The following is a 14,523-nucleotide window of genomic DNA, read 5'->3' on the forward strand; positions in this document are numbered from 1 at the left end:
GAATGACTTCAGTTTTGATAGCAGTTAATGCAGCCACTAAGAGCTGGCTGCAGTGAAATAATTTTTAAAACAGTTACTTAAGAGTTGGCTATATACTCCTCTAAATATATTTTACCACAGACAAATTAAAAACATGAAACAAACAGAAAAACCCTTACTACTGGTTACTAACTAGTTTACAAAAGTTATAGAAAATGCACACCTATCAAGAACATTTATCATTAAAACCAATTTCATGATAAGAATATTGCAGAACATACTTACTATTAGTCTTTAAAAAATTCCACTGCACACACTGTCTGCCTCTGAAGTGGCTATTTCCTTTCTTTTGGGTACTGAAACATTATTAATCTAGAGTTCTTTTTTCCTTATTTGATCAAAACAAACTCATTTTACTTTTAATGTTTCCAAACTTAAGTTATTTGCTTTTGAAAGAAGTGTTCTAAAGAAACTGGAAACTAGATAAAGAAAACATACCTTTGGTTCTAAAAAGCACCCTTTGAAATAGCGGTACTGAACTGATACTCCTCTACTGAGTACAATGGTTGCTTTCCATAACATGCTGTGAGAAAAAAAGAAAGCAGCAGCATCAGTATCAAACTAAAATGCAAGACTTCATTAATTCATAAAATCCTTCAAGTAAGATGTGTAATCAATACCATTTAGCCTACAAAAATTTTTACTTGAGGCCTGATATCAATTGGGAACTGGGAACATAATACCATGCCAGGCCCCAGGGAGCTCCTGGACACAAGACCTTTGTGTCCCCCATTTCTTTGATTAATAGGAAACAACCTTCATTCAGTCTCCATGACCTTCCCTGAGTTACAATGGGCAGATTCCAGCAGTTCTTAATTAGGGAACAGAGGGGATGCAAGACCACGGAGAAAGGAACAGTTAAGAGCAGCCTAGTCGCAAGGTCCTATTTCCCTATTAAGGATGCATACAACAGTTATCTTTGAGCTATTTTACAGATACTGAAATCCCCTCCAGGTGGGAGAAGTTAATGGCATGCAGCCCACAAGCATGAAGACCCCAAACCCGTTAGACCTGAAGGTTGATGAAGTTGACTCCCATTTATCTCACCCATCAGAAGAAATGTCCACCGAGTTGATCATGCCTTCTTTAGGCAATTACTATAATACTTTTGACTATCTTTCCCAATTTGGGACACATATGTACCACAGTTTCCTTATCCATTCGTCTGCTGATGGGCATCTAGGTTGCTTCCATGTCCTGGCTATTATAAACAGTGCTGCGATGAACATTGGGGTGCACGTGTCTCTTTCAGATCTGGTTTCCCCGGTGTGTATGCCCAGAAGTAGTATTGCTGGGTCAGGGACACATAGTTTTGAGGGGATTAGACCACTGTGGCCTGCTTTGCTTAGCAAAGCAATAAAGCTGTCCCTTTCTACTTTAACCAAAACTCTGTCTCCAAGATTCATTTTGGCACTGATGTACAGAGAAGATGAGCTTTAGGCATCAAACATAGTGATGAGTAAGGCAGAAAAAGTCGTATCTTCAAGGGAACTGCTTGCTTACATGAGTAGACAAACAAACATAGGAAGGACTAGCTGATCTTTCTGACGGGACAAATTTTGGAGGGAGACCTCAACAAGAGCTGTCTGAGCTGAGACCTAAACAGTGAGTCATACAAAGGAACCAGAAATATTCCATACAAAAAAAGGCAAGAAGCACTGCAGACTTCTGAATCTCTTCACTTTTCACTTAGCTAGTGATCTTACATGGCTGCTAAGAGGCTTTGAGGCTAAGGTCACTGACTTAACCGCCTGTTTCCACTGTCTCTTATTCTCCTGCCCAGCCTCTAGCTATTACCCCCTAGTCAAGCAGAGTCTGTGTCTTACTTGTTTGTAAGTAAGTCTTAAAACTTAATGTCTTCCTTTGAACTATGCTATTCTAACATATTCTAAACGCTATTTCTAAAGTATGGACTCAACAGTGAAAGAATTCACTACAATTCAAGATTATAAGTCATTCTTTTTTTTTTTTTTTTTGGTTTTTCCAGTAGTCAGCTAGTGATGTGATTTATTTTTTTTTCTTTTTTTCTTTATTAGTTGTAGGCTAATTACTTCACAACATTTCAGTGGGTTTTGTCATACATTGACATGAATCAGCCATGGAGTTACATGGAGTGACATGTAGAAGTCATTCTTAACCTCAAATCATAGACCAATAGCATTTAAAGTGTGGTCTCAGGACCATCATATCACCTGGGAGCTTGTAGAAATGCAAAATCTCAGAATACATCTAGAACTATTGAATTGGAAACTCCGGGGGAGGGCCCAAGCACTCGGTAATTTAACAAGCCTCCAGGCTCTGATGATGAACACTTGAGTTTGAGAGCCCATATCATAGGTCATTACTCAAACATTAATTCAGCATGAATAGTTCAGTGACTATAAACAGGAGCTCCGAGTGTTCTTCCATGACACCAGATGGTTAGCACTGCTCCCCACCTGGCTCTGCCAAGACAGACTTAAGGCATTACCCTTACTCTGACTCAATTCTGGTCTCTAACAAATATCCACAACCAGCTGTCACCCCTGGTCTCCAGCTACAACTATCAGATTAACCTGGCAATAATGAAATACATGTGTCTTGGCTCCACCTCGGGAGACTGGTTTCATAGGTGTGGGGTGAAGCCTGGTCACATGGAGCTCGATACACTGGATGCACACGGTTGGCTGAGAAGCACTGCTGCACAGCAAGGGCAGAGCGAATGCTCAGCACATGTGCCCTGACGACTTCTCCCTGACAAGCCTCAGAATCCTCTTCAACACAGGGCTCTGACAGATTCTACCAACTCTGGGGTGAAACTTAGCTCCCATCTCTGCTACCAAAATTATGGCAACTGTCCAGTATTATTTCATACATAGAATCAACCAGATTAAGTGAAACTTGCCCTAAATGTGCACAGTAGAATATGAAGCTTTAAAAATGTGTTGGGATCCCTCTCCCGTGCACTGTTTATCCATCTTCCAGGAGTAGGGCCTAAGCATATGTACTTTTTTAAAAAAGCCTCTTTTAAAAAAAGTGCTTTAAATCATCTAAAGTCCTTTTTAAATAATTTTTTTTAAGTGGTTTCAGGACTTTCCTGGGTCTAGTGGTTAAGAATTTGCCTGCCAATGCAGGAGACATGGGTTCAGTCCCTGGTCCTGGAAGATTCCAAATTCCAGGGAGCAACTAAGCCCATGCACAACAATGGCACCCACGCGCTACAATTACTGAAGCCCTCAGGCCCTAGCGCCCTGCTTCACAACAAGAGAAGGCACTGCAATGAGAAGACAGATAATGGGCAGCTTAAGAATTCAGAGCGGAGAGAGGTAAACAAGTTCGAAAGGACATGAGGTTTCACCTCAGACAAGAGTGATGGATCCACAAATCAAGGAAAAAATAGCCACTTGAAGAGAATAAACATTTCATTTGTCTGTGATCCCAATATCATTTGTCAACAGAATTTAACTTAACGGAAGAGAACTGGCTGAGAAAATGTGTCACACAAATGACACAGAAAATGGTATTCTATGTGTTTGTTTTCTTTTCCTAAGCTAACATTATGGTCTTGTTCTACTTTCCCTGTTATTTCCCTGTGCTCCTCAAACTATCTGCTGTGAAGGACCAGTTTCTGTTTGTTTGTGTTACCCTACCAATACTTCTGGTCCACAACACATCCAGTTCAGTAAGTCCATTACATGTATCGGTGTCCTAGCAATGTCAAACTGCCGTTAAGCATTTCAAAACACTTGCTCTCAATTTGTGCATTTCTCACATCATGCACTAATAAAAAATGTTTTTTGTCTAACACTGGGTCTAAAGGCCACAGTTTTAGTAGAACTGCTTAATAATCATCTAATCTGATGTTTCTCCCTGGGGGCACTGCATGTATTTGTACACTACTTACAATCTCATCTCTCCTTCACCCCCACACATACATCTTGACAATCAGTAACACTTCAAAAGATCTGCAAGAGAAGGATTACCACTGTTGACATCGCTGATTCTATCCTAACCTCTTAACCATGTAGATGAGGGAACTGAGGCTTAAGAAATACAGAAATCTGCCTCAAATCACTGTTAACTACAGAACTGAAACTGGCACCCAGGCCCTTCTTTCTCCACTCCAATGCACCAACACACCCATGCTAAGTTTAGTGCTGTAATTAATGTCAGTAGTGAACTCATTTCATTAGCTAAAAATTCTAATGATGTGTTCCACTCTCTGCTTTTAATAGTATACATGTCTCAAGAAAATTATTTCTTATGCTAAAGCAAAAATTAGGTCTTTTAAAAAGACTATGTAACAAGAAGCCAAAGACAATGTCTTAAAAAGATTTTTAAAATAAGAAACAATATAAGCCTGTTTAGAAATATGATATTAGTACCAAAAGATGCAGCTAACAGCCAAGACCTGAAACTATTTGAGAGGTCAAAACTGAGAAACAAAGGAACTTGTTTTTCACAGCAAAGTTTGTAAAATGACTTTACTCTCTATGCATATGTGATAAGTTTGCTAAAAATTAAAAGAAAAATACACCAAGATACCTTAAAAAAAAAAAAACAAGTTTATAATCTGAATGTCACAATTATTTGGTACTATGACATGTCCATGCTTACCTTTCACCTGTTTCATTCTCTGGAAGAAGAGCCACAGCTTTTTGAGGATTCCAGTTTCCCAAAGCATCACAGCTTCCACATATTGCAAAAACCTCTCCTAAAAAAACATAATGGGTTAAGTAGGAACATCTCATTTTGTTTTAGGACGTTGCACTGGTTTAACAGGCTACAGAGTCCCCTTTAACAGAGATGAAAGGGATTCACTGGAGAAATGGGTTTAAACCCAGGTAGCACACACACTAGCCCCTGTGGTTTTTTTTTTTTTTTTTGGGGGGGGGGGTGTTTTCTGTTTTGATTACACCTGCATTATTAACCTGACCCACCTCTACAGAACCAAAGGCAGAGAAAAAGAAGGTTGTACAGGGACAGAATTTTCTTCATTTTTCAATTACTTACTGAGCCAATAATGAGCACCAAGAAGACAAAGTGATCAAACCATTGTCCTTGTCTTCAAGGCAGCTTCCAACTTAAATGGGCAAACACTAAAGACATATAAGTATCTTAGAGAAATAATAATTGATATTTTCCAGGAACTCAAACAGTGGCTATCAAGAAGTTAAAGATCAAGAAAATTATCAATGGGACATGAGCAATGTAGCCATCACTTAAAAAAAAAAAAAACCCTCAATACAAGACTAGTGAAAAATCTAGTATTCCTTACTAAAAAAAAAAAAAAAAAAGACTATCACACTTCATCTGAACACTTCTCAACACACAAACCAACATCACCTATATTTGCTGATTTCACACATTTAGGAAAAGTCTACAAATTCTTGAATGTAAGTATGCAGAAGTCTTTAACTTATGTATCAACACATTCTGAATTATTATAATTAAAATCCATGAAGAAAAAGACAATGAACTGAGCCCAAATGAACAAAACTTCAGGACAAACTCCTTCATACTCTGTATAGCCTGGCTTCCAAGCTTTGGACACTATTCTAGTAAGACTGAAGCTATACTTGGCTTTAGCGACCTGCATGAGCATTTTGTATACTTGGACTGTCTAAAACTTAACTAAAATCACAAGTGTGATAGTCATTCAGAAGTTTTCAGGGTTCTAAATACATGTCTATAAAGGCATATGGTGGTTATACATAAAGATTTCATGTTAAAATATTCACCAATCCTTAATCAGATTTTTTTTTTTGCAATTAACTTAGGTTATCACTACCTTTTCTGATTTAAAGAAAGATAAACACTTTTGTTAAATACAAGGCACAAATGTTTATTCTCAAGATCACATATGCTGCTATGCATATGTATAGCATATGAGATGGTTCCTAGCTCAAAGTATAGATTACCGTAAAATCACTGACTCAGGCCTGTTATACTTCTTTTATAAAGGAGCGTCTCATCAAACTTTTTCATAGACTCAGTTATTTCCTATTCCCACACAAAACAGTAGCTACTCTCTGCTCTGGAAAGAACATGTATCAAACATGGAAAAAAGTGAAACTTGGACAAACTTGGTTACTTTCCTTCTATATAAAAGCTCCCCATTTTACCAATACCCTCCTACAATGTTACTCTTTCTGTTGATTGCCTTTGAATATGGCTTCTATGAGGGGGAAAAAAGGGAAACTTTTTACTAGAATAGACCACTTTCTTTCATTGGCTTTCATTTATCAAGAGACTTGAATGCTAACTAAAGGAATTTCAAACAGTACTGCCACACACTCTTTTTAACTTGTTCCCTCTAACTTCACCCCTCTCTGCACTCACTCCACATTTAGCAGAGAATACTTCCTCGTTGCTTTGGGGAGGAAATTAAGGTAACACAATATTTAGGTGGAAGGTGAGAGTCCTTCTTGTCCCTCCACCTCCTTTCCTCCCACTTAGATTCACCTACATTCACATCTACCACTATCTTCCCTCTAGTCCTTCAGGAATTACACCTTGTCAAGCTGACTCCTCTAGAGCCAATTCTGCGGTCATCCTATTTGTCTGACATGGTCAGCCCCTTCTAGCTTAAACTGCCTATGAACAAAAGTCAATAAAAGATACAGGTCTGCAGTCTTCTCTCCACAAAGGAGGTTACACACTAGATAAGAGGTGAGTACTGGACCCAAGGGACCAGCAATCTTCAACCTGCAGAATCTTGCCCAGAGGTGGAGCTGTATAAGATCATCTTGGCTAAGAACGTGTGTTAGACAAATACACACTATCAGGTGCTATAATAGCTACTGGATCAAAGATGCTTGATATATAGAATGAGTTAGTTAAGAGGTGGTGGGAAGGGGCACAGATCTAAACAAAGGAAACAATTTGAGAAAGCCCCAAAGGAGAAAAGGAATGCAACAAATTTGAGGACTGGCCAGAATAACCAGAGTGCATTAAACAAGGAAGTATATAACCCAGGCATGATACTGTATTTTTCGGTTGTTCATTTTTTGGGCTACACTATGCAGGCATGTAGGATCTTAGTTCCCTGACCAGGGATTGAAAAAGAATAGAATTCATGCCCTCTGCAATGGAAGCCAGGAAGGAGTCTTAACCACTGTACTACCAGGGAAGTCCCAAGGTGTGATTGCTCTGACGTGCTACCTTACACTAAAATTATTTCACACTGCTTTAGTAGACAGCAAAAAATACAATGAAGTTTTAAAAAATAGATGTACAAGTAAGGAACAAATTTATCTTAGCCAAATATTTAACCAACTTTTCACACTAGAAACATTTCCATCATTTTCATGCAACTTAAAAATCTCTCTCACTGCTGAGGGCCCAAGTTCAATCCCTTGTCAGGGAACAACTAAGATCCCACAAGCTGTGGGTGTGACCAAAAAAAACATGGCTCAAATATCTTTATCCTATGCAAAATTCACAGCTTTCCTGGAAAATATGAGAATAAGACATTATTTGAGACAGCTTTTTGTTTTTCTCCTTGAGCTTACTATGTTCCAAGCACATTTCCGTTATCAGGCATGCCCTGAAGATACTTTCATCTAAAAATTAGAAAGATATTTAAAAAATAAATAAAAATTAGGTCTACTCTAGTAACAACTCTATATTTAAGATAATCCAGATAAGAAAAATGTAATTTTTTTAAATGTTTAAAAGTAAAGCTTTACAATACCTGGTAAAAGAGTTCCTCTTATTTCAAAGGTAACCTGAGAAGGTGTCATTCTGATGGATTTATTTTAGGATGTCGTGCTATAAAGAAAAAGATGATGTCATTTATAGTATATCTAGATAACTACCACCAAGAAATAAGCTAAAAAGCACAAAACAAAAATGAAGATTTCAGAGACTTTATATTGAGAAAGATTGAATTATTTGGGAATCACCTGGCAAGTCTTAGGGCCTAATGTTACAAACCTATTCTGTAAGAATGCATGGACCAGAAAAAACTTCAAAACAAGTGTGTCCAAGCTTTTTTTTTTAGAATTCAAGACTATCTTGTCACACAGTTACTCCTCTAATAAGCAGCTGTTTTGAACTCCACCTATCTTTCCTGACCAGGCTCATGTTTACAGTGGAGGGAAATATACACACACACAATTACAGACAGAAAAAAGCTTGGCTCAAGAATATTTTTACTTTAATTAAGAAAGTTCCAATTTTAATAACAAGAAAACAACCAAAGAACTTAAGTACCATCCACTGAAACAAACTGGTTATGTTTTGTAACAAGTTTGAGAATCTGCTTCTAAATGATCAATGGCTTAAAAAAGACAAAACCCATTCCCCCACAAATCACTTTTCGAGTTTCTCTTTATTAACTATAGGGCCATCATTACTACAGTCCTGCAGTCTCAACTCTGCAATCTATTACCAAACCCTGTAGATATGAATTTATCTTACATACATGCCTTTCTAAGTTTAAACTTCTTTAAAAACTCAAGCCTCCTACTTATATTTTGTCTTCCAATCGCTTTCCAACAATACATTTTTATGTCAATTAGAATGTTTCTTGCATCCCTGGCTTCGAATCGCTTCCATTATTTTACAGAAATCTAAACCCCTAAGCTCTTGGTGTCCTTTACTCCTTTAGCCACATCTTCATTCCAGCTTGCTTTCAATTTCTTTGCTGTTTTTCCCAGCCTAACCAACTTATTCACCTTACCATCTTTTTATTTAAGTACTTAAGACATTTTTAAAGATTTTAATGTACATCAATTCTCACGCAGTTTTTAGAATTTAAATACAGAAAGAACACATACTCCACACAAAAGGCCACATCATATTGTACATAACCTATCCCAACACCTCCAATAAAACTTTTGTACCCTCAATCCATCAATGTTCCTAAAAGAACTCCACTGTCTTTATGTCATTTCCATTAATTTTCCAGCTTAAATATTGCTTATTTGCATTTACACATTTTATTCCAAAAAAATCCTGAAGTACCTTTCTCAGCTATGCATTCTTCCATTTTTGCTATGCTCCGTTCCCCTCCCTATGAACACGTGCACAACTCCACAATGGTCATTTAATGAACACTAACTCCGGGAGTTTGTGGTGGACAGGGAGGCCTGACGTGCTGCGACTCATGGGGTCGCAAGGAGTCGGACACGACTGAGCGACTGAACTGAACACCCACAGTTAACCACACTTTCAAGTCAAAGCAGATAGATCTAAAGCAGCAGTTGCCACTGGAAGCAATTTTGTCCTCTAAGGGTATCTGGCAATGTCAGGAGACATTTCTGGTTGCCACAACTGTGGGTGATGCTCCTGGCATCTAGTGGTAAAAGCTGGGAGTGCTGCTCAACACCATATAATGCATAGAACAGCTCTCCACAAATAATTATCCAGCTCCAAGTATCAAGAGGGCTAAGGATGAGGAATCTCTAATAACTAACCCTAGGGGGGGCTGCAATGAAAATCAAGAGTCACTATGCATCATCTCACTTACATCAATTATAAAATGTAAATATAGTAAATAATCAAGTGAAGTGAAAGTCGCTTAGTCGTGTCGGACTCTTGGCGACAACACAGACTAGCCCGTCAGGCGCCTCTGTCCATGGAATTCTCCAGGCTAGGAGTGGGTAGCTGTTCCCTTCTCCAGGGGATCCTCCCAACCCAGGGATCGAATCCAGGTCTCCCACATTGCAGGCAGGTTCTTTACCATCTAAGCCACCAGGAAGACCATCAGTCAACGTGGTTTCACGTCATTTGGCTCAAGAAATCCCTATTTAGTAACTCCATTCAGTAAGAAAACCCAAGATTCCACACTGGAGGGGAAAAAAGCCTGTCCTTGATCAAACCACATATGCTAATCTACTTTCTATGTCTAAGAGTAAACCTGATCTATTTAAAACATATATTAATACATCCAGTTTGAGCACAGCCAAATAATGTTTTAAATCTAAAATGAGTTTTAGATTGTTACCCGCCATTTAACCTATATAACCCAAATAACCTTCATTCGATACGAATCTGAGTATAACCCTAAGAATAGAACGATTTCCTTTCCTAATAAATAAATGATTCATTGAAGCACTGCAATCTACTTTTAATTTATCTATCTTACATTTATCTACATCAATCATATCAAGCAGAAACCTTAAGGCTATCTAAAAAACTAGGCTTTTTAAGTTACTGAATTGAGACAAAGCAAAAAGCTCTATCATCCAGCAAACTGCTGAATAACCAACCTCAGCATATAACCTGAACTTTCACCCAATGCTTACTGCCACAATGACTAAGAACAATCTCATGTATATAATTAAAAATTGGTACTTGATTATTTGTTGATCAATTTTAAGTAACTGTTTTAACCAATTTTAGGGAAACAGATGTAATTATTCCTATGTATTAAAATCAACACCTAGTAAAAAAATCTCTGAATTTCTACTGCATTAAATTTTATGAAAAGGGAATTAGCTGATTACAGCTGAGCCTCTCATTATTAAGGTTGCTTGTAAGAGTGGCTATAGTAACTTGTCTGGAAACAGCTGCAGTTTACATTATGTACTATATACCAAAGCTGCATACACAAGCACAAAATTAACCCCACCCCTCCAAAAAAAACCTCACCGGGTGTGAACAAAGCATCATCTCCAACGTGGATTGCCAAAAAAGTCATATAATCTGTTTAAGTTCCACTCCCCGCCATGCCCAAATTTAAGGCCATTCCAAACAAAAGCCTGCAGAGCTGCTCCTACAGCAGTTTACTTGATGGTGGACAGAGGCCAAAATTCTGGCGCAGGACTGAAGTGTACCATTTTGGCACCCTGCTACCACCAAAGTAAAATATTGTTTTGTTATGGAACAAAAAATTTACACAACCAAAATTTCCTCTTCTTCCAAACATGCAAAGGAAATCTAAACTTGAACAGGGACAGGTCTTCTAGATACATACAACAAGAATAAGATGGAAAATGCTAGTCATTTTATATACATGAGCTGACTGAATATGTAATTTAACTAATTCACCTATACCCTCAAGTACAAAACATGCTTCCTGAGATATGTTTTTGCTTTGGTTTTAAACATAACCTCCATTTTTTGCTTTCTGAAGGTTAAGTATTAAACAGCATTCTCATCTGAGACTTTGAGTTGCGTTTAACACTATTTTAACACTTTTTTAAGGACTCGAATAATTTGCAAAATGACACTGTAATTTACATTTTAAAAATACTTCAAAAATACTAGTTTTTGAAAATACTTCAAAAATACTTCAAAAAAACTAGTAAAACAAAGTTTTACTTTATTCTTTTTATCAAATAAACTATTCTAACATATTCCTTTACTGGCTTGCCAGCTTAGGGAACAAAAGAGAGATTTAAACAAACAGGGGTACAATTTAGAACTAAACTGAAGTCACAGGTATTTTCAGCAAAATTGTATTTTTTTCCTAGCCAAAAAGACGTATTTCACTGTTTCCCTTCAAATATTTTTTCAAAGAAAAAAGCTGTTTCCAATTCTCTAGGCTCCAACAGCTTTGCCTCCTCAGTGCATATTAGAAAGCAATATATGAAATGCCTATACTTTCCGGAGCTAACTTCTGCTCATCCTGGTGAAGGATCATTATGATCCCCCTCTAGTCCAACCCCAGTATACTGAGTTAATACTTTAATCAAGTGTACATAGACATGATGGGTTTTTATTAAGAAAGCAGTTCTGAAGATTTCATTAAGCCAGTAAACTCATTAATCATCTTTCTACACAATGCCAGAAAACCATTCCAAATTTTTTTCATTACGTCTAGATATTATTTTCATATATATATATATATATTTTTCCCCCCTGGTTAAGTTATACACAAAGACTTGATTCATCAACTTACTTTTGTACATATCAAATTTTACTCACTCTGCCACTGAAATATCCTTTGTGGTTACTATTTCAGTCGAACTTTCCCTGGTGGCTCAGAGGTTAAAGTGTCTGCCTGCAACGCGGGAGACGCAGGTTCGATCCCTGGATCGGCAAGATCCCCTGAAGAAGGAAATGGCAACCCACTCCAGTATTCTTGCCTGGAGAATCCCACGGACGGAGGAGCCTGGTGGGCTACAGTCCACAGGGTCGCAAAGAGTCGGACACGACTGAGCGATTTCACTTCCTAATCTCATCTTGTCTAGAGTATCAGTTCTCGCTAGTGATGTGAAGAACGGACCGAACCATGTGCAGTTTTACCTGTTTGTTTTACCTTATGTTACTTACTTGTACCCAGAAAGTTAGGCGTTGGAAAAAGGACTGATGGCTTGTATTTATTTCTGTTAAGCCACAACTATCAGAAATGTAGCAAGGTGGGGCGGGGAGGGGAGAAGGGGCCGGGAGGGGAGTAGTGGATAGAAATTGAGCAGAAATAGGAAGGGCAAAAGAAAAGTATGAAGAAAACATCAAGCCCAAACATCCAACCAGTTCCTCTATGTGTTACATCAGACTAGACCGCTGTCTCAATGGTGAAAGATCTCCACACTTCGTGACTGAATTCATGATTCATGCCTGATTTCCTTTATATCCGGGCGAGGGGGAAAGAGGTGGGGGGGGGGGGGGGGGTCGATGAGCTAGGTTTTCTACCACAAGGTAATCTTTAGAGCTTGGAAAAAGTAGAGCTTTAGAAAAAGGGGCAGCTGTCTTAAAATTGTATCAAGGGCACTGATGTCTATTACTAGAACCTTTTCCTAAAAAAGTAAGGCACTTCGGTTTCTTGGAATAACTGAATTATACACGCACGCCCTAGACTACTTGGATAAGCAATTTCAGAAAAGCAGCAGTTGTCAAAACACTACGAATTACTTATGGATGAAGTCAGAGACTGGCGGTGAGCGAGTTCTGCTGCATTTACGTTTCTTCGTTCCCTAAATGGTTCTTCCAATACTTACGTTGTCTATGCATTCTGGTATTACCGAAAACGCTACAGAATTTTCATACGGGAACTAAGCACTAGGCAGCACAGCGTAATCGCGGCAGCAAACGATAAATACAATAAACATGTGTAACCCACCGATTTACAGGAGCAAACCGCCAGGCCGCTGTTCCCCGACCGGTTGCCCGTCTAGGGTGGGGGATCCTGCCCACAACTCGCCCCCCGCCCCGCCGCGTAGCCCTGACAGCTCGGCCGCCACGTGAGCTAGCGCCACGGCCCCCGCACCGAGCGCCCAGCCCGCCCGGCCTCCCACCTCACCTGCTGGGTCCACGGGTCAGCGCCACCACCGACGCCGCGCCCGACAGTCAGTGTCGCAGGCCGAGGTGCCGGGTGCCGGCCGTCAGCACCTCGCCAGCGCTCCCTCAGGCAGCCCGCAGCGGCACCAAGCTACAGGAAGCGGCTCCGCTCAAACCGGTTTCAGCTGCTCCAGACCAAACCGCCAGGCCACCTCGCGGGGCGGGGCCTGAGGAGCGGCGAGGCGGAGCCTGACGTCACGCCCGGCGCCCTCCGGGCCAATGGATGGCCGCACGTTGGGGGCCGCACGTTGGGGGCGGGCCCGCGCGACTCTGGTAAGGGCAGGCTTCAGTAACTGAGGACTCCTGGGCATTCCAGGGGTTCCCCGCGTGGGCTTTTTCGGCTGACCGGGACCGGCGGCAGAGGCCTGGCCTGGGTTCTTAGACACCTACCTTGGTCCCCTAAGCCGTCCTAGAACAAACTAGAATGAAAAGGTGGAGCTGAGATCCTGAATTGCGTCTTCTGTCCCATTGGAAAGCGAGGGAGATTAACAAGCCTAACATTCTGTGGAAACTATTTCGTTACAAAATGAAAAGCGCACTTAACCAAATCTTTAGGGTTAAGGAGAGTTGAGAGACCTAAGATTGTTGAGAGTTTATACTGTCCTTATGCAAAGGATGGGGTTCATACTGGCAGTATCACCTGGTGGTTATTATCACAGTTGCCCTCTGGAGATCCTGTCAGACCTGCCTATTCCAATTGTTTTTAAGGGCTTCCCAGGTGCAATCATAAAGAATTCTGCCTGCCGATGCAGAAGACGGCAAGAAAAGGGGTTCGATGCCTGAGTTGGGAAGATCCCCTGGAGAAGGAAATGACAACTCACTCCAGAATTGTCTGGGAAATCTCATAGACGGAGGAGCCTCGCATTTTTACAGTACATGGTATCTGCAAAAGAGTGAGACACAGTTTAGCGACTCAGGAACAACAACGTCAATCGGCATGAATTGCGTGTAACAAGACCCAGGTTATTCATATGTAAAATAAAGCTTGAAGCTAGAAACATCTCTGCAAAAGCCGTAGTCATTTTTTTGGGGGGTGGGGGGTGGGGGGAAGAACCTTACCAAGAAGAAGAAGAAAAAAAAAAAAAGGTAAGGTTTACTCTCTCCTTTGATGGTTCCAGAAAAATTAATCAGCCAACTTAAACTGTTGCTTTCCAGTCTTCAAAGTTAACTGCTGGTTTACCCGTAATAAAAAATTGTTATCAGATTTCATTTAAAACTAGTGAGATTCCAACTCGAAAATTTCATAATTCTATTGCAATATGATAATGTATTTGT

At 39.8% G+C, this 14,523-nt stretch overlaps 1 protein-coding gene across 3 annotated transcripts in view; it reads right to left on the reverse strand.

Annotated features, from left to right (window-relative positions):
* GPCPD1 (glycerophosphocholine phosphodiesterase 1) overlaps positions 1-13,376 on the reverse strand; it is a 63,432-nt gene extending 50,056 nt beyond the window's left edge. The window contains exons 1-5 of one of the 3 annotated variants that reach the window (XM_061126638.1): positions 13,211-13,376; positions 11,896-12,018; positions 7,715-7,791; positions 4,636-4,732; positions 478-562 (exon numbers count right to left, since the gene is read on the reverse strand). In XM_061126638.1, coding sequence (XP_060982621.1) covers positions 478-562; positions 4,636-4,732; positions 7,715-7,763 — 231 coding nt within the window. In that variant the 5' untranslated portion in view covers positions 7,764-7,791; positions 11,896-12,018; positions 13,211-13,376. The remainder of the gene's footprint in view (positions 1-477; positions 563-4,635; positions 4,733-7,714; positions 7,792-11,895; positions 12,019-13,210) is intronic. The other 2 variants (XM_061126637.1, XM_061126639.1) reach the window with 2 other exon arrangements.
* Positions 13,377-14,523: the final 1,147 nt, after the last annotated feature.

Source organism: Dama dama, chromosome 23 (assembly GCF_033118175.1).
Source record: "Dama dama isolate Ldn47 chromosome 23, ASM3311817v1, whole genome shotgun sequence".
Lineage (NCBI taxonomy): Eukaryota > Metazoa > Chordata > Mammalia > Artiodactyla > Cervidae > Dama > Dama dama.